Here is a 20,506-nt window from a genome sequence, read left to right as displayed (position 1 = left end):
CTTTGTTTCTATTTGCTGTGTTTTTAACACTTCTCTCCTATTAGATCTCAAACATTGAGTCTTTTAATGTGGAATTTGTCCCCAAGACTTTGCATTTGACAACATTTCTATTATTTTCCACTCGATAAATTTGGACTTTTAATGTCAGGAAGAGCACAGGTGAGATTAATAATATTAATGATGGCTGCATTCCGTTTTGGTGTTGCGCATGCTGGCCCACTGTCTTTGTTCACTGGGACACAAATGGAACACAGCCATTCCCCATGTAATCATGTCAACCTGAGTTTGTCCCGGTAAGGAAAGTTAAATAGTCTGCTATAAAAAAATAAAAAAAATTTAAAAAAAGGCCGGTGAATATACAGTAAGCTCACATTAACAACAGCTAAAATAATAAAACATTTTAACCAATAGAATTCCTAATATTGGGGCAAAAATTGGGTATACCCTTCCTAAGACGTGGACCATGTCACAGATGTGTCGTCAAGAACAGGTGCCTTAGAAACATCCGTAGGACCTGATTTGTATCGATCTTGGTTTGTGTCAATAATGACTCTTTCATGCGCTCAAAAGTTAGTAATGGAGTGCCACAAGGTTCGGTGTTGGGTCCAATACTTTTTACATTATAAATGCCTCCCTTATGTGATATCATAAGGAAACACTGCATAAACTTTCATTGTTATGCCGATGACACACAACTTTAGCTTTCTATGAAACCAGACAAAACAAATCAGTTAGTTAAACTTCAAGAATATCTAAAAAAAAAAAAAAAAAAAAAGGCCTGGATGGCCTGCAATTTTTTTTTGACCCTTTTCTACTACAGCTCAACAACTGGATGTGCGAGAATTTTCTTCAATTTAACAAAGATAAAACAGAAGTAATTGTTTTTAGGGCCAAGGAAGAACGATTGAAAGTCAGCGCTCAGCTTCAATCACTGATGTTAAAAACCATAAACTGAGACAGAAATCTAGGTGTAGTTATGGATTCAGACCTTAATCTGAACAGCCATATTAAGACAATTACAAAATCAGCCTACTATCACCTGAAGAATATATCAAGGATTAGAAGATTCATGTCAGGATTTGGAAAAACTTGTCCATGCATTCATCTTCAGTAGACTCGACTGTTGTAACGGTGTGTTTACAGGTCTCTGTAAAAAGTCAGTCAGACAGCTGCAGCTGATTCAGAACTCTGCAGCTCGAGTCCTCACTAAGACCAAGAAAGTGGATCCCATCACTCCAGTTCTGAGGTCTTTACACTGGCTTCCTGTCCAACAAAGAATTGACTTTAAAATCCTGCTGTTGGTTTATAAAGCACTGAATGGTTTAGGGCCAAAATACATTTCTGATCTGCTGCTACCTTATGAACCCTCCAGACCCATCAGGTCGTCTGGGACGGGTCTCCTTTCTGTCCCCAGAGTCAGAACTAAACATGGAGAAGTCGTGTTCAGTTTTTCTGCTCCACACATCTAGAACAAACTCCCAGAAAGCTGCAGGTCTGCTGAGACTCTCAGCTGCTTCAAATCAAGATTGAAGACTTTTCTGTTTGCTGCTGCCTTTAACTGAACCAGATTCAAGGATGTTGATCAATTTCCTGTATTTTTGCATTTTACTACTGTATTTTATTTCTTAAACTGTTCTGCAACTTTTATTTTATTTTTAGCTCGTTTAATGTTTTAATGACTGTTTTTAATGTTTCAATCAATGTTCTTAATTGCTTTTAAATGTCCTTTTCTTTTGCCTTATGTTTTGATACTTTTAATGGCTTATGTGAAGCACTTTGAATTGTCTTGTTGAAATGTGCTATACAAATGAACTTGCCTTGTGTACAGGATGGCCTGCCATTGTTTGTATTTTTTACTACAAAACTGAAGTTACTGTATTTGGCCTTAAACACCTGAGAAATCCTTTCTACAATCACTTAGTTACTCAAGATGACCACTGGTAGGAACCTTGGATTCATCGTTGATGACGACAAGACAATATTCACGCAAAGCCCGTCTCTAGAACCGCTTTCCGTCCTAGGTAATATCAATTCTCAGGAATATCTTGCCTTAGTAGAATGAAGAAAAGCTAATTCATGCTTTTGTTACTTCCAAGCTAGACTATTGTAATCCCTTGTCATGAGGATGTCCAAATTACTCATTAAAAAGTCTGCAGTTGATTCAAAATGCTGATGAGATTTAGCAAGAAATATCATATTTCTCCTATTTTAGCCTCTCTTCATTGGCTGCCTTTAAAATCAAGAATTGAATTCAAAATTCTCCTCCTAACGTACAAAGCTCTCCGTGGCCAATCTCCATATCATCTCAAAGCGCTTATAGAACCATAGCATCCTAATAACGTGATTCGTTCTTGGAGTGCTGTCCTGCTTGTGGTTAGGAGAATTTCCAAAAGTAGAATGGGATGCTTCAGCTTTCAGGCCCCTCTCCTGTGGCTGCCGGAGGACCTTCCATGATACACTGAGCTCATCTCCTCTCTCGTTCACTCTATGTGCATTTATATAACAGCAATATATCTCAATAACTTTATGCCTTCTCCCTCCCAACAATTTTTATATTGTTTGATGTCTGTCTATGCAGTTTCCCATAGCCTCTAGCTCGTGGAATTTTGTGCTATTTTTTGCAGATATCAATGGCCCTGGAGCTGCCCGTCTCTGGTCAGTAGTTACCGAACAAAGGATGCATACAGCCTGTACATGCATCAATGATAAAATACAAATTGATACAAGTTTGTAGCAAAAGCGTGATTTATACAATCATAGAAAAAGCTTCTGTGGCTCAGATGGGAGAGCAGATTACCCACTAAATCATAGAGTTGGTGGTTCAATCCCCGGTTCTTCCTGCCCCTAAATGTCCTTGGGTAAGATACTGAACCCCAAGGGGCTCCTGATGGCAGGCGAGCACCTTGTACAGCATCTTGGCATGATTTGTGTGTGAATGTGGATGTGTGTGAGAGTGGGTAGTGTAAAGCGCTTTGAGACCGCTCAGGCAACAAAGCGCTGTATAAATGCAGACCATTTACCCGAAGACAAAGACAAGACACCAACAACTATTGTCAACTGGAATTAATGCTAAATCAAACACGTTTACATAATTGAATGTGCAAGTCTATAAAAAAACAACAACAACAGTGGTTTCTTCTTTTTCCACTAATCAACAGTTGACATGCTCAAAAGGAAAGCAAAACAAAACTGTAAAAAGGAGACTGCAAGCTGATATTAATAATAAATGGTTATCCAACCAAGTTTAAAATTAACTTTTTTTTTATAGAAAAAAAGTTAATTTTAAACTTGGTTTAAACAAAAAAGTCTTACTGAAAACTCAATTCAAACATGTTCAAACAGACGTTCAGTGTTAATGTCACTTTAATGCACCATGTAGTATTTAAGGTGTGTAAATAAAACTAAGTGGAGTTCATGTAGTGTTAAAACTTTTAGCTCTACAATGCATGTTCCATTCTTATATTTTGAGAGATGATAAAATGTATCTAGTTGGTATGAAAACAACACAAATGACTAACTCTGTCGGTACTACTTATTATAATAACGGCACTATCAAAGAGACTAAAGACTAAAAATGCTGACAGGAAGCAAGACTCATTTGCCCTTCAACATGGAGTCATGTCGACAGCCTCCAGTTGTGATCCGTGACTCAAACCTGACTTCATCATTAAGAATCGTCATGATGAGCAAACAGGAAAATGCACTGCAGGAGCTCATTGGTTCCCCACGGGGGGGGGAGAATCTGTCACCCCGAGGTGTGTTTTACCATCCTGCCAGCTAGTGTGGGTGTGCTTGTGTTTAAGTACATACTACAAAATAATCAACTCCTCAGAGACATCAATTTCCCTCAGTGACATTTTTGCATAACTTATCAACTCGCTGACATTTTACCTCAGTACGACTGCATCAAAAATGAATGTAAAGTGAGAGGAGGACTAAAGAAATTCAGTCTCGCCAAGGAGTTAAACTAATGAATCCAACTGTATTTCCCTTTGATGTAAATTTGAAAATTTTCTGAAATCAACAGTAAAAGTTAAAACGTTCACCTACTGTGAATGGTTCAACAAGAGAAAAAGCACAAATATAAAAATGTACTCCAGCGATCGCACCGATGCGAAACATTTCTGCTCATCAAAGTAGCATTTTGGCTTTTCCAAAAAATACAAGCATGTACTTGTTTCATATTCGGATTATGTGTCAGGAATATAATTTACAATAAAATTTTAAAATATGTTTCTTCATTGCATGTCATCCGGGAGGATTTTCGATAAATGAGGCTCCAACGAGCAAGGATTCACTATAAATGTGTGGACACTTTTATTTTAGGATTTTCTAAACATTCACCTGAAATTGTAACTGTCAAGTAAGCATCAGGTCATGGTTCGATATCTTATTTTACTGTCACTACCTCCACACAAAAACAGTCATAATATTGATTTCCCCAAAAATACACGCTCGATGTCTTGCAGGGTTCCTGCCTTTATCTTTATCAGTAACCGTGAACCAAATAAGATCTTCAAAAAGCATAACATCAAACAATCAATGGCATCTGTTGGGTCTAATTTGGTTTGCACCTGTTTTAGAGCAAAGTATGAAAAAAAAAAAAAAGAAAAGAAAAAAAAGTTACTTTACTCCAAAGGATCACAACAGCTGCCTTAGTTAACATCTATAAAAAGGTATACAAACTACATGCCTATTCAGCATTATAGAAAAACCCTCCTTTAAAGCCAGGTAAAGGTCTGATATGAGTTGTGTGCCTACATTGTTCGGTCCAGTTGCTGGGGAAAGTTTTTACCCACAGGCCAGAAATTCTGCACCTTCATAAATCTGTCATGGTGGAAGCAGTTTGCTTCGTGTTCATAAGACGCCCACAGACACAAAGCTCACTGTGTTTAAGCTCTCGCAACAGCACAGACCATATGAAAGTAGGGAATTAGCTTCATGTGGCGTAGAAGTCAATTACACTCAGCTTCCTTTAAAAAGTTTTTTTTTTTTTTTTTTAAATACAGAAAAATTACACCATGTGCAAAATCTCTGGATGTTCCCCACACCCAAATTGTGTGCCAACCACTCAGCCCACCTCTATCTAAACCATCTCTGTCTTTTGTGTGTGCGTGCGTGTGTGTGTGTGTGTGTGTGTGTGTGTGTGTGTGTGTGTGTGTGTATGCTCCCATGTGCCTTCAGTGTATATTTAGTTACACTCTTAACTTGTGTCTTGAGTTGCAAGCGGTATTTACGCAAAGCTTCCAAAAAGGAACTATTAATAATTCAAGAGAGAGGTGTTATGTAATTCAAAATGTAGTTTAAGTGCAGTGCTCATCTTACCTGTGCCAGTGCCAGTGGGGTCCCCCCCTTGAATCTGAAAACAACAACAACAAAAGGAATCTGTGAGTTTAGTTGACTTTGGCTGTATTAAAAGGCAAATATATATAATAATAATAAATATATATATCTCACTTCTATTTCTAGTTTGTGTCAGGAAACGCCACTGAGAGCTAATGAATGTCTTCATGTTGTGTGAATGGAGACAGCAGATTTTTACAAACTGCCATGCAATTGCCATGAAATCTTTACGAGTCCCAGGTTCCCAGACAGGCTCGCATGTATAATAGTAGTATCAGATAGCTGTTCAACAACCTGAAGCTTGAGACAGTCACGTTTTGACGTAAAATTCTCATATTCCAAGAAGTATCATCTCAGGATGTTGAGAACACTCACAAGGGCCCAATGAACTGCATGGGGAAAAGAGAAACACGTTTCTGTTCCCACCGACACGCAGATTTGAAGGGGTTTGTTACCATGAAATTATTCTCTCCAAGGCTGCCCTCCTCTCCCTCTCGGCTGTGGGGTATAAGTCAAAGGCACAAGTGGCACGGTAATTATGGATTAACAATTCACGGCGTGCCACTCTGTATGAAAACTGCGGGACAAAATGAGAAAGGTAAGAGTCCTCTTTGGACCGGATGTCCACTCAGAGCCACTTTAATTATGGGAAGCAGTTCTGAAATATACAGACAAGCGGCTGGTCGGACTTATCATTTCAAATTCTCGGTCTGTCTTAAGAAGCTTAAGTTGAAGAGCAAGTTCAAAAGAAAAGCTATGTTTACTAATCTCAGAAGCAGAAAAAAAACCTGTAATATACTATCATTTTAGCATAGACAAGATAGTAAAAGAGTGCATGATGGTGTGCGTTGCAATTCTTTCATATTTTGTGTTAAAGCTAATCAGTTCATGGTGGAGGGTAAACCCAACTACATCTAGTTTATACCGATTTCTCACCTCGTGAGCTTTATTTACTTAAGGATTAGTTGGTTGGTAACTTCAGGAAAATGCTAAATCACCTGCATGTATTTAGAATGTATTTTATGACACATTACTAGCTACACGATGTGCATGGCTGTCATGTATGAAGTGATAGGAGTGCCATAATATAGAATAAATTCTGCAAAAGAAAAAGGAAATGAATGTGGAAATATAAAGAGGAATAAATAAATGAATAAATAAATGTGGAAATATAAAGACAAATAAAGTTTGAAAGAGTATTGCCTTTGCTTTTTCCCATATTGTCTTTACTTTTCACGTATTGTTTTTTCTATATTTTCTTTGCTTTTACCATATTGTCTTTCCTTTTCCCTTTTGCTTTTACCGTCTTGTCTTTGTTTTGCTTTTACATGAAGGGGTGAGCTGTCAATCAACTGGACAGGGGTGGGCTTCCGGTTTCTATGCTAGCGACAATCACAGACATGGCAACAACTGCATATTTTTTCCGATGCCAGAAGACTATAGGTGAAGGCAAGGATCAACAGCAACGGTGTGCATATCTAGATAGATAGATAGATATGCTATAGTCATTTAACAGAGCAGATCATATAATTGCAAATTTGGTAACTCACCATTGACAGTTTTAGGGTTAATTTCAAAATGTCAATGGTTTTAATAGCTCCTGGCTGTTGCACATGTCTGAACTCTTAACACCTATTTAGTTTAGATGTACAGCTTGTACAGTGAACTTGCATATATTTTAAGTGTTTGTGTCCACACTAGTGAATAAGTATTGTGAATTGTAAAAACAGCTCGTAAGTCCTCAAACCAGAAGCATGTGGAAAATACACATGCATCCCATGGGCAGCACAGCGGTGCACTTGTTAGCGTTGCCGTCACACAGCAAGAAGGTTCTGGTTTTTAACCAGCTGGTAGACTGGGGCCTTTCGCTACGAAGTTTGCATGTTCTCCCTGTACTGGCGCGGGTTTTCTCCAGGTGGTCCTGTCTTAAGAGGTGCGATAGGTTAAACTGTGACTCTAAATTAGCTGAGAGTGTGAATACGAATGACTGTATATCTTTCTGTGTTGGCCGCGTGTTAGTCTGGAAACCAGTCCAGGGTATACCCTGCCTTTGCCCAATGTCAGCTAGGCTAGTCTGGAACTCCTTTCATTTTAAGTGCAATGGAGGCCATAATACTGGTAAGTAACTGCAAAAAGTTTTTTGTTGTTGTTGTTCAAGTTCCTTACCATGAAATTCCGGATGGACCTGTGGAAGACCGTCCCATCGTAGTAGCCTTTTTTACAAAGACGGATGAAATTCTCTCCAGCTTTGGGAACCTGTAGGAAAGAGCATGGAGATATACTTTTTTTGAGAAACACCTACAAAAAACAGTAGTTGAGAATTGATAGTTTAACTTACTACATTTATCAACAATCCAACTTCCCAGTTTCCGACATACTAAATGAGCTCTCCGCTGCCGTTAATCCCGGCTGCTCTTTAATCTCAATAGTACTAAAAATCAGTGCTGAGGTTTCAAATTAATGGCATTGAGAACAAAGCCTAAGCACAAGTACTGACACAGAATGAGGAGGCTCAGCAAAGTGTTGATGGAAGGAGACCTCTTGGTAAACCCAGTGATAAAACCCATAATCATGCATTTGAGCATGAACTAAAACTTGAAGTAGTGCATTTTAACCTGCGTTATAATGAATGGAACAGTTAATGCAACAGTGGCTGAAACTGCCTGGAAAAAAAAAAAGTGATCCCACTCTAAGGATAAATCAGTCATAGCAACTTCCCAAGTGTCACACGGTAACATTACAGCAAATGCACCCATTTGATAGGAGGACAAGGAAACAACTTTGGTTTCTTTTTACAGGCAGACCGAATCAATAAAGTCATTAAATAAACATTGTTAGACACAACGCTTTGTTCCTCCTGTAGGAAGGTAGACAACGAGCTACAAACTCATTGTAAAAAACGAGCCATCCTCACTGAACAGATAATGCTGGTAAAAAAAGATACTACAAAAATATTTAATAACTTCAGCATCGTGTCTCTAAAACCACTTCAGAACGCTGATCTCCTCTTGTTACATATGCAAAAACATACATACCTAAATTAAGAGCTGTATTATAAGCAACAGGGAACAAGGTAGGGGTCCGGCCATATACTCGGTTTTGACTACGTTTTGTAATGTTAAACAGAGGCCTTTGTTTGGCAGGCGTTGACCAATGAGTGCTTTTGGTGGTTTGCACAGATGTATCCCTTTTTAAATGCACCAAACAGAGAGTGGGAAAAAACATTGACTGTATATAAAAGTGGGCGTAGCTTCCAGGTCTGAAAAATGAGGCCTGACGTCGAAGTGCCTTGAACTGCAATACCACCAGGTGCCGCTGGAGGTTGGCTCCAAAAAAGCATCTGGCTCCATAGTCTCCCAATTAAACTGGTCTCTTAAAACCGAATGTCAAAATTTCACCACGATTTATTTCGGTTTTGCTAGCCTCAGTCGCTCCTTCTTACTAGTTTTCTGCCGGTCCATTTTGAAAATAATCCTGTCATTAATTCGAAAAATAAACATCATAAATCAATGGGTGACATTCACTGTTGGTTGACGCTACACTGTACTGTAAAGCTTTGTCAGTATTTTATGACTCCTGCCTAGTGAGAGCAGATACGAGAATCTTCCACTTCCATAGTCCCACACCATAATTGCATCCAAAGAGAAGAAGCATAAAAATACATGCAGTGTAATTGTGCATATACTTTTTTACTTAACTTTTTTTTTTTTTTAAACTGTGCTCTTACATTTCTTTGTTTGCTTCTAAATTTTTGCATCTTGGGAACAAATCATTACAAAACGCCAACAGATAGAATCAAATTTGGACTGGCACTCTGTGCAATAAGGCAGTTAATTGTCCCCTAAGCAGGAGGCGTGGCTTTGATAATGACTACGACTGTTATTAACATCAACAACCTTAAGGAACACTCCATCTGCCTGCCACCAGGAGTTCTTGTCACCTCAGAACCACTGAGGTGTGACAACCTACAACCTGAACGTGTGTGTGTGTGTGTGTGTGTGTGTGTGTGTGTGTGTGTGTGTGTGTGTGTGTGTGTGTGTGTGTGTGTGTGTGTGTGTGTGTGTGTGCGCGTGCGCGTGTATAAAACTAACTTTTTCCCCTTGGCAACGATGGTTGCTGGTTTCCAAGAATCAACAGATGCTTTTGCAAAACCTATTTTTATTCGCTGGCTTCTGGTGTGCGACCGGTTCTTCAAAGCTCCACTGGTCTCATTTCCACCTACGTCTCAATTTTACTGTTAGGGTTCAAAGCTTTGCTTCTTTTTCCCCTCTATTATGAAACACAGCTTTTCAAAAGATTTGAGTACCCAGAGGCTTTCTGGTTGTTCACACAAAACATGATTGATCTCTAAAAATATTAGCCATCAAATATATTTTGCAAAGGGAAAACAACACATACGAATAGCTGTCAAAGGACAAGCAGTCTGGCACAACACATTGCTATTACATCTGCGAATAAAATGCGTGACATCAAAATATACAACTGTCTTTTGCTGTTGCTGTCCTGTAATGATGGTTATTTAAGCACGCGTGTTTTTGTGTTTGTTTGCGTGTGGAGTCTGTGAAGGTAAAAAATACAGACCAATTTAGAAACATGCTTAGACAGAAGAAAAATGTAGAAAATGTCCCAATTCACATATGCTAACAGACTCTCTTTTCACAAAGCAATTAACACAAAATAAAAGGATGAAGGATATAAAACAGATTAAAATGATTCCATCAAATATCCATATTATATTTAAATCAACTTGCATTATATTCTTCCAGAATTTGGGGCATTTTAGGAGCTTCTTAATAGCTTATGTAGATCCCTGGTTTTCATATTTTACTTTTACAAAATCTAATAATGGAGCAACTATCAAGGAATATCACTTTCTACATTATACCATAAATCTGAATATGTTATATATTTTCAAGATAGAGGCAAACTATAAGCCCTTTCAGTCTATTCATTTTCAGTTATTTGTTTTAAAGTAGCCATTAAAAGGAAATAAGTAAAATATTTAGATTCATATCTAAATTTACATTTTAATCATCCAAAATCTATTTTTTTTAATCCAAGAATCGTGCTATTTTACCCCAAACAGATAAGGCTCATCAACTGTATCAAGGCTTTTGAATATAACCAAGCTGTTGTCTTCTTTGATATTATGTGTGACTAGTGTACAGGTCGCATCATCCAAACTTCGACAAGAGCAGGGACAGTAGAGGCATCTAACGCTGGGTAAGCAAAATGGGCACTTCACAGGGAGGTGGGCTCTGGATCTTTGTGACCGAGAGTGTATGTGACAGGGAAGCTGCACTCATTAATTCATAAGCGGGCCACAAATAGAGCTGCGATCTTGAATGGAAACCACTGGGGAAGAAGGTGGGGTGGAGGAAGATGTGGGGCACGGAGGGCAGGTCGTCTAACCGCTGCAACTTTCCTCTCATTATTCTGATTCGACGGCTCGGAAGCCAATGAAAAACCGAGCACATGAAGCGTCCGGTTACAAGGGCAGAAATACATTCCTTGAGTTCATGCTGTTCTCTCTGGAACCCTCACATATGACCTTAAAAAGGTGGTAGACAAGAAAGAATATATATATATATTTTTTTTGCCAAGATTTAAACGTGGCAACTTTTAGTACAAATTCTGCAAAAGGTTGATTTCAGTTTTGGATGAGTAAACCTATATACAATTTGACCGCCTGCTCAGGCCAAACCTAGGTCACAACACTATTATTTGAGAGCCTTAAAATTAACTAATGGCTGTATTTATAAAACTATGATAATATATATTTTTTTTTATAAAAAATAAAAACAGCTTCTTATTATCTTTTGAAAATCCTTCCAACACGACTAGAAACTTAGCCTCTGAAGGCTACAATTATCAATGCTACAATTATCTTCAGCAGTAATTCTTCCAGCTGCTCTTATGATTGTTTTATATGCGTCAATGTGTGTTTTTTACCTTATCGCAGTGCAACTCCAGATTCACGTCTCCCTTGTTTGTGCATAGACGGACATAACCTTTTTTCTTCACGTACTGGTATCGCACGGTGTCATCTGCAATAGCATCTGTACAAGAAAAATACCAATTTAGTGAAACAAAATGATTCTTTACAGTTTACTTTACTATTTAAGATTATGGCTGGCAAATCAAACATTGTAAGAACAATCCTATGATTTTATTGACTGTTTATGATTCTAATCTGGATATTGCTGCAGGTGATGTCGCCGACCTTTAAAAAAAACTCCAAGCCTCTGGAGTTCAGGCTATCGTTTAGATTTATGGGTGAGAGTTTTTCTCCGCTGAACAATCTTCAATCCAAACGGCTTTTTTTTTTTTTATTATATATATATTTAAACAATATTGTTCAATTTACCCAATCTAACTCAATCTTAAAACTGTATCTCATGTGGTGAGGAATAACAAAACTGGAAATTACAGCATAGACATAGGCAGCTAAAATACAAATTATTTCCTGAATTTCACTGCAACACTTTGTCTGATATACTGCAAGAACGACACATGCTTACTTGGACTAAGCGCCATATACCAGAATTTTTCAGAAACCTGAACTAGGTCACTAAATCCAAATTTTGTCTTTGTCTGAAGTTTACTGAACCTAATATTCAGTAGTCTCACAGCAAATCCCTCCCATGGAGCAGCTCAGCGGCGGACAGAGGAAAATGCAGTGGAAACGAGCAGCTCCCACTTGCAGCTGCATGTAACCATGCAAGCACGAAACTGAACTTTGCTACAAAAAGAGCACACATGACTAGCCAGTTCTCCCTGGATGAGTAAAGGTTAAAGCAACAAAAGTCAGAAGAGATGAATGTTTCTTTCCGTTAAGAACCTGCTGGGAGAGGAGGAGGAAGGAGGAGTCCTGAGACGTTCACTTGCCTGCTTCATGTATTGTTGTAGGAGTCATGGCTGTGGAGGTGAAGGAGGCAGAAACTCTGCCTGTGGAGTAGTGGGCCTGGAGGAAAAGAGGAAGATAACTTTAAAGTCTTGCTGGGGTTCAACATAACCACTGACCCAACAGCCCTGGGGGCCAGAAAAAGTTCATGCACGAAAAAGCTGAGTCTGCAATGTGCTTTAGAGGATATCATTGTTTTCAAGATGTATCTTAATTTGCTAAATTACATATGGGTAAGGTGAATGCATCAGGAAATGCGATCTGCAAAGGGGCTGCTTTGGTGCTGTGAAATTTGTCGAGACGGACTAAAGGAGTGACCTCAATGTAAACAAGCTGATGAAGCTGCTCTTCCATGGCATGCCTGAGTAAATAAAATCACTTGGTTTCACCTTAACTAAACATTACATTTGCATTCATTTCCTCTTCAAATTAATTCATTTTGGGCAACTTTAGTTCCCCACTAAAATGCAAGAGTCTCCGCCTGCACATCAGCTACACACCTCTCCATCCACCACCACAAGACGATTCTCAAAATGGGCGGTGGAGGGGGGGACTGAAATCTCTCAGTGTTCATTCTGTAGAATCAAAAGTCTAGTTAGTATTTGTATTAAATATGAAATACAATGATGGATGTGACTTTCATCAGTTTTACGTTATTTCAGAGACAATTCTGTACCAATAAATTTGTCCTAGTCTGTATACCTATAACAGGTTTTTCTGCTCAAAGGCACTCCAACCGGGGTAGGCCTGAATCTTCATCCTCTACTCCACCGCATCTCTTTCCAGCCCCGTACTTGGCTGGTCCTCTTGTTTTCAACGAGCGATACATCAAGTGCAAACTAGCTTAATGACAGCCTCTGCAGCTTTAGCTTGTATAAGAGCAGAGCTCCCGCCTAAGCTGGGAAAGATTTATACCGTCTCATAATTTAGGAGCATTGGAAATGCTCCAAGATAGGGTTAGTTGATCTTAAATTCTAGTAGAATATATTTGCTCAGTGGCGATATATACCCCAAACAATACCACCAGTGATGCAGTGAGACTGGAGGAGTTATTGAAGTCAAGAGAATAAAACTGAGTGAAGATGAAAGCTGAGAAGTGAAAATGGATTTCAAAAGCTGGCGTCTACTCTACGGTCCCGGTTTAGCCTTCTTCTGCTCTAGTTCTTGTGAAAGCGCAGACTTTACCTAGTGCGCTCCGTCTGACCTATATTTCCCGCTTTCACAGATACTGTCAAAGCTTCACCTCGGCTCTGAACTCGAGATGGAAAGCAACTAAAAAAAAAAAACGAGACATGACGTAGTATCGAAGCAGAGCTAAAAGGAAAAGAGGTCGAGACAGCATTCGAATTCAATTAGACTTCATGTCTTCAAGGACAGTCGTGGTAATTACATGATCACAGTTGACCTTTAGTTACACGGTGGTGTGTGTTTGTCTCTCCACTGTTAAACCTGACTTATCATGATTTATGATGACTGAGAGCACGCCTGCAAGTAGGTTGCATTAATTATTTAAAAAGGTTTTTTATAAAAGAAAATAAACACACTGCATATTTAAACGAGGCCTTCTGACATTCGCAGTCACTCGGGTTCAGACCGTCGTGTTCTTATTGTGTGTGTGTGTGTGTGTGTGTGTGTGTGTGTGTGTGTGTGTGTGTGTGTGTGTGTGTGTGTGTGTGTGTGTGTGTGTGTGTGTGTGTGTGGGGGGTCTTGTTTTGTTGGGTTTTATTTACATATGCTTAAATTTCTATCATTTTACATTTACAATACTTCCCCCATATCACTGTAAAAAAATATATTTGTTCCGTTTCCAGATGTAGGTTTATCTTGTTGCCCACAATGTATTACTGACCGTTTGGCTCCCTCCTGTGTGCAAAGTAAAACCTACATCTTTAACGAGAGGTCTGTGCTACCAATCATCTGGGGTTAAAAGGGTAACGGTGACCCAGGGTTCACCGTTATAACTTATGCTGCACACGACACAATTTACCACATCTCATTCCCATAAAATGGATGAGGTTGTTTATTGTTCCCAGTGGAATGCTTGTCCACTCCTCTTCGATGAGTGTATCAAGTTGCTGGATGATGTTTAGGAATAGGAAAATACCGTCGTATCTCAAACATGCTGAATGGGTAACATGTCTGATAAGTATGCAGGCCGTTGCAAGAACTGGGTTGTTTTCAGGTTACGGGAAAATCTGTACAGATCCTTGCAAACATGGGCTCAGTAATTATCATGTGAGGCGATGATGGCGAATTAACGGCACGAAAACAAATCGGCCTCAGGAGCTCGTCACAAGTTCTGGTGGACATTCCTTTCAGTCACCGTGCCAATTGCACGTTCTCTCATAACCTGCGACATCTGTGGCATGGTGTTGTGTAACCATGACCAACTATCACGTTGTTAAATCGGCATCTGTCAGGTGTCTTGGCAAAGAGTGAATTGCTCACTAACACAGATTTCAACAAATTTCAGAACTACATTTGAGAGCAAAAACAAAAGGGTTGAGTTTATATTTTTTGTTGTGTGTATACCGATATCATCCCACAACAGAGACTGATTTAAGCACCAAATCCTTCCACTCATAAAACATGAAAGCAAGCTTGTTTGAAATGGTTTTTATATCGATTCCTTACTTGCTCACTAGTCCATTTGACAATACTGACTTTGCAGTTGAAAGAAAAAGGCTAAAAATGTTGAATGCAAAATAAGAATACACGTTAATCATTATTAGGCAACACGTTAATTCAATGGAATGTAATTATAGTCAGATGTACTTGTGAAAGGGCAGTGATATTATATGCAAATTATTCACCTATTTTTACCAGATGTTTTTTTTTACAGTTGGCAGCTTCGCCCTGCTTTTAGCCTGGATTAATAACATCTTTGTATTTTTTTCTAATAATCTACTTTGCTCTTCATTGATAAAATATGATGCTCTGCTGCCTGTTCATATGTTGCAAATACCACTCCTCTTAAAATGAAGGCACGCATAACTAGACTGGCAAACCCAAGGATGACTTTGTGACCACCGTCATGTGACCGCTCTGCGTGGTTTGTTTGTTTGTTAGGTTTAGTTAAACCAAATAACAGAAAGAAAAGCCTGGGTACTTGGAGCCAGGTTGGTAACTACATACCACAGGTTAATTGCCCTTTAGAAGTCAAATGCATATAAACATGACGAGGTCAAACTTATTCAAAACCTTAGTAATGGCTGGACTGTGTATGAAATAGTAGAGGGCTTTAAATTTAACATTGATACAGGAAGCTGCTGCATGTAGCCACCCAGCAGTGTCATTTAAATAGGTTACTTAAGTCGTGTTTATTAAGCTGGCTCTGCTGCTGTTGTCCAGCCAAAACCTGATTGAGAAAATTAATGTCAGTTAAGAAGCTTAGATACTATGTGGTATGATTGAAAGCTCCAGAAAAAAGCAGTGAGTGGACACTGATAAATTGTTGTGATAAATTACATTTCCGAGGTCTCGAACTTTTTGAGTCCACACGGACAAAAAAACTCCTAAAAGTGCTACGGCGCTTAATCATAGCAGCTACTGAATTGGAATTACAACAGATGCATCTTCATGTTATCGAGTAAACAAGAAAATTGGTAAGGTTTTCTCCTCTAATCAAAAGGGAACTAGTGGTTTTTTGTGTGCAATCTAACATGGAATTAAGCTACACTGAAACTAATGTGAGTTTGAACTGAACTCTTTAATATGTAACCAAATAAGAGCTTCCTGGATCCACATTAAGATTCATTTCAGCGTTAAATAAGGTATTGGAGCAAATAAACACTTGAGCCAAATCATACCCAAATTTGGCTTGTTGTCACACAAGACGTGAAAGATGTCAGTCTGAGTACATATGTTTTGTATTTTAAACACGCTTTACGAGCAACTACAGTGTTTTGGATGTCCAGATACTCTCAACTATCACTCCTATTGGAAGAAATTATATTGTAAAGGACAAGAGCTTTTTCAGGTGTATGATTATGCAACACAATGTTTTTGCTTACAGCGTTTAGTTTGTCCGTCTTCTTGGCCTCTGGCCCCTTCATGGTAGAAGCCAGTAGCTGATCCCCCTTGTAGTCTTTGTAAAGCTCAGCTAAAGTCTCCCTGGTCTCCAGATTGGTGCTATTCAGGTGGTACGCTGGGTCCAGTTTGGCCTTTTCCTCATCTTAACGGTGCCAGAAAGGAAACCAAAAGCACATTTATATTGCTGATAAGTACTTAACAAAAAGACGTTTGGTGATAATTTCCCCATCACAAGCAAGTAAACAAAAAAATAACATATTGATACCTGGATCCAGGACTTTCAGGTTGTTTTTTACGTGGAAGAAATTGGAAATGTTGAATTTGTCCAGGTTTGTTGGGTCCTACAAAGACAAAACAAAGCAAATTAGATCATCAAAACCAATGGTCATTTTCCCTCCAAAAATGTGCTTTCAACTTTGCAAACCAAGAAACAACCCACCTGAAGGGTGATGAGATCCTTTCTGGTAAAGGGCTCATCTGTCAGCAGATCTTTATAACTTTTGGTCTTAATGTTTAGTTGCTCAACAGCCTGAGTAGAGACAGAAATATTTAGGAAAACAAATCCTATCTTGGTTACCAATATCACAGACAGGAATAGGTCAAATGTTTCTTTTCATTCATTTTTAACTGCAGCTCAATAGCAGTAAGACAAATTTTGGCAGGTTTGTTTTTCCAGGATAAGAATGAAAACATGTTTGAAAAGCAGATACTACTTTTTAAAATGTATTTGTAAAAACAGAGGACCTTCTAAGGTCTTGTACAGTATGTAAACCCAAGTTTTTTAGGAAAAAAATCTTTGTTGTATGCCACTAATTTAGTGCGAGACCATGTGAACTGAGAATCCGTACTGCATCACACTAGAATCAATAACCTCTCTGTGCGTCTTTATTTAAATTAAAGTATCTATATGGGGATCAATGCGGCAAACGAGAGCGAGTTCACCAACCTCATAAGAAAACACGTTCCCAGTGATCTTGTTGGTGACAATGTAAGAGTTGTTTGTGAAGACGTTGTACAGAACCGGGCAGTGATACTTTCCTGGAACAAAATTTAAACATTTTAAAAAAAGCAGCACGTTTAGTGGCAGTCGCTCTAAATCAGAGGCCTGTACTCCAAAGCAGGTACAACCTACCCCCAAATAGCTTTACATTATCTGGCTTAAATATAAGTAATCACAGTAAGCAGTCACATGCCGGTGGTTAGTGGTTGCTAAGTCAATCCAGGGCTATGAGCATATTCACATGGAAGCGGCATATTAACTATATAAAACTAGAATATTACACAAATATGAGGAAGTTAGGCGCATAATCCAGGCTGAAAGTAACACAATCACCAACTGTGTGAAGGTGGAACTCAAAAGCTTTACAATATCATCGCCCCATCATTAGGGCATGAGTACATCTGACTATATTTACATTCCGTTAAATTATCGTGTTGCATTATATGTATTCTTCAGGATCAGAATTGGATTTATTGCCAAAAAGTACATTTTCAGATATAAACAGATTTGGTTTGGTGTTGTGGTAAATAACATAAAAAATTGACAAGAGAAAAAGAAAACAAATTTCTCAATGACGTAGAAAAAAAATGTACTAGTCCAAATGTCCATAGTTTAAACAGTATGTGTAATGTGCAATATAATATTATAAAAATTACTAATGTATGTGTTAATGTAAAACTGTGTGTTACATGAGCTGAGTTTACAGATGTGCAAAATACCCTTAAAGAGTTGAAAGTAGGTTTACTTTCATAATTTAAAGTACAAGGATTTAGTGCATCAATTAGTCTCTGTCCTTCCCTGATGATTTTTTTATGAGACTTAGATTCTGTGTCTTAATGCTTTTCTACACTGAGGTCATCCTACAAAATTGAGGTTTGCTGGTCTCTGAATGCTTTGCCCTCCACAGAAATCCTCTCAATATCTGCACTGCGAGCTCCACTGGATCTTTTATTAATAATGATGATGATGATGATGATGATGGCATTTTCCAAGATTGGTCAGTAAGCAGTGATTTTTGTACATTTACAATCTGTTAACTCAAACTTGACCTGCTGTGGAGCAGGTTTGGTGCAATGTTTTCCACCCGTAAGACGTGAACTACCTTCGTAGTCCTGAACATCAAAGTGAAGCCGTACCTACAGGATCCTGTGCTCTCTGCTGAATTACATCACTTCTCACGCATATCCCTCGACTTGCTTTAATTTGATGTTTCCCACCCAAAAAAATGACCCTCTGATTTTTTTTTTTTTTTTTTAAATCAAATCTTTCTTTTCAAGCAGCTGTCACACAACAATGCAGTAAGAGAAATGTGGTTTAGCCTTTATAGTCTTTACTACTAGCTTAGTTTGGTTATTGGGATCTGAGAAATTAAGCTTACTCTAAATGACATTTTCCACTTATTATTGCCATTGTTTAAATTTCTTTCATGGCTGAAGTATATTAAAACACAAGAATATTTACCATCATTGTTCTTGGCGAAGTTGAGTTTGATGAGGGACTTCGCTTCCAGTTTCTGTTAGAAAGAAGAAAAATTTAATTTCCAAAAATTTAAGAATATTGCTGATGGATCTCACACATATCACAGTCCAAAATATTCCCATTTGACTCATTGATACATATATGTGCATGTATGTGTGAGGGTTTATTTTAACAACCTTAAAGAGACTTAAAGGGAAAGCTTGACGAATATGGTGTGAAGTGTGCCGATGTTTGTCAAGGCAAGGATATTCTTTGTTTTAAATTCAGCTTTTTTGATAATTATTACAGAATAACTACATGACACTTCACATGACTGTTCGTGGATGACACCGAATTATGAAGGATGCCCCCTTTACCTGTTGATATGCCAAGCTTTAAAACCCAAGAGGCTGAGGAGAGAAGAATTCTTACTTACTCTAACAAAGACAAAATTATTGATACACCTTGGAAGTGGTGATAACTAAAGACTACTGTCTTCAATTATATTCTCATTGTTATGTTTGGTATCATTGTGTTGAATTCACTGACCATGGACAAGAGAAAAAAAAGAGAGTCGTCAAAGGAGATAAGGAAGAAACAAATTACAGTGTATGTTCAGGGTTAAGGCTACAAGACCATCTCTAAACAGTCTGGTGCTGAAACTACTGTTGCTATTATTATTATTATTATTATTATTATTAGGGTGTTTAACATCAGCACAACCGAAAATGAAAACAAAGGAGTAGTTTAAACGGAGTGAACCCTCGCTAAACGGTGGGGGAAATCACATTACGAAAAAAACAATTTCAATTGTAAAATAAAGGTTTTTTTTTTCACGGTTTCTATATACAGTATATAAAAATTATAAATTATATATATATATTTCTTTTTTTGGGGGGGGGGCATACTATCAATATTTAGATTCTGCAGTGTGCAGAAACCGGGTGGCCAGGAGTCAAATGGTTTGACTCACTGCTGACGACGTTTTTAATGTTACACCAAAAATCAAAAGCAATGTAGTATCTGTTCTATTCACTCTAAAATAAAGAAGAGTGGATTACAAATATTGTCTGTTTTAAGCTCATTTCTGAGAAAGTTCTGCATTTCTTTTTTCTTTTGAGGTAATTTTTGCCACATCTTTAAATATGAGCAATTATGGATCAATTAGTGTTTTCTTACTTCTCCAGTGCTCGGATCAGTACCGTACTTCTTAATCCATGGTACAATGCTCCTAAAACAAAAAGGTAGAAAGGAAAAGAGTATTTCGGTCACACAAGAGGTAAACAATGAGATACAATAATGCATTTAAGATCAAATGTTTTTAACCAATAAACATTCATTATCAAGAACAACATTTCCGTTATATGAACTATTTAGTTTAGTCAGACCAGTGTTGAGGTGAAAAAAAATAAGAATTGTACAACAGATAAATTATCCTAATAGTCACACCACCAATAAAGTAAAAGAAGTGTAAAAAACACAGTTGGTATTTGATTGGTTTGAGTGACAAGTGAGATAATCACAGCCGTGTTTCTTGGAGGGTTTGTCTAATGTCTCCGGGTATTACATGAATACTCAATGACAATGGACAGTGATGCAAACCTTGTTTTTTTAAAATCAGCACCATACTCACAGCAGGTCAAAGACGACTCCTTCCTCAGTACAGACAGGATATTCAAACGGCTGAAGGGACAAGCTGAAAAGTTTCAGAAAAAAATAGTTCAGTCAGAATAAAACAAGTACTCCATAATAGATAGATAGATAGATAG

The 20,506-nt window shown here is 38.1% G+C and overlaps 1 protein-coding gene across 2 annotated transcripts in view; it reads right to left on the bottom strand.

The window, feature by feature from the left end:
• ppil2 (peptidylprolyl isomerase (cyclophilin)-like 2) overlaps positions 1 to 20,506 on the bottom strand; it is a 28,868-nt gene that overhangs the window by 7,339 nt on the left and 1,023 nt on the right. For both annotated transcript variants that reach the window (XM_069705959.1, XM_069705960.1), the window contains exons 4-14: positions 20,371 to 20,433; positions 19,917 to 19,968; positions 18,741 to 18,792; positions 17,226 to 17,317; positions 16,719 to 16,808; positions 16,545 to 16,620; positions 16,261 to 16,421; positions 12,232 to 12,307; positions 11,296 to 11,402; positions 7,510 to 7,599; positions 5,326 to 5,359 (exon numbers count right to left, since the gene is read on the bottom strand). In XM_069705959.1, the coding sequence (XP_069562060.1) occupies positions 5,326 to 5,359; positions 7,510 to 7,599; positions 11,296 to 11,402; positions 12,232 to 12,307; positions 16,261 to 16,421; positions 16,545 to 16,620; positions 16,719 to 16,808; positions 17,226 to 17,317; positions 18,741 to 18,792; positions 19,917 to 19,968; positions 20,371 to 20,433 (893 nt within the window). The remainder of the gene's footprint in view (positions 1 to 5,325; positions 5,360 to 7,509; positions 7,600 to 11,295; positions 11,403 to 12,231; positions 12,308 to 16,260; positions 16,422 to 16,544; positions 16,621 to 16,718; positions 16,809 to 17,225; positions 17,318 to 18,740; positions 18,793 to 19,916; positions 19,969 to 20,370; positions 20,434 to 20,506) is intronic.

The sequence above is a fragment of the Brachyistius frenatus genome, unplaced genomic scaffold (genome assembly GCF_029030835.1).
Source record: "Brachyistius frenatus isolate BFR_SWC_R1_liver_20210118 unplaced genomic scaffold, ASM2903083v1 Contig_60, whole genome shotgun sequence".
In the NCBI taxonomy this organism is placed as follows: Eukaryota; Metazoa; Chordata; class Actinopteri; family Embiotocidae; genus Brachyistius; species Brachyistius frenatus.
This window is presented reverse-complemented; position numbering and strand designations above follow the sequence as displayed.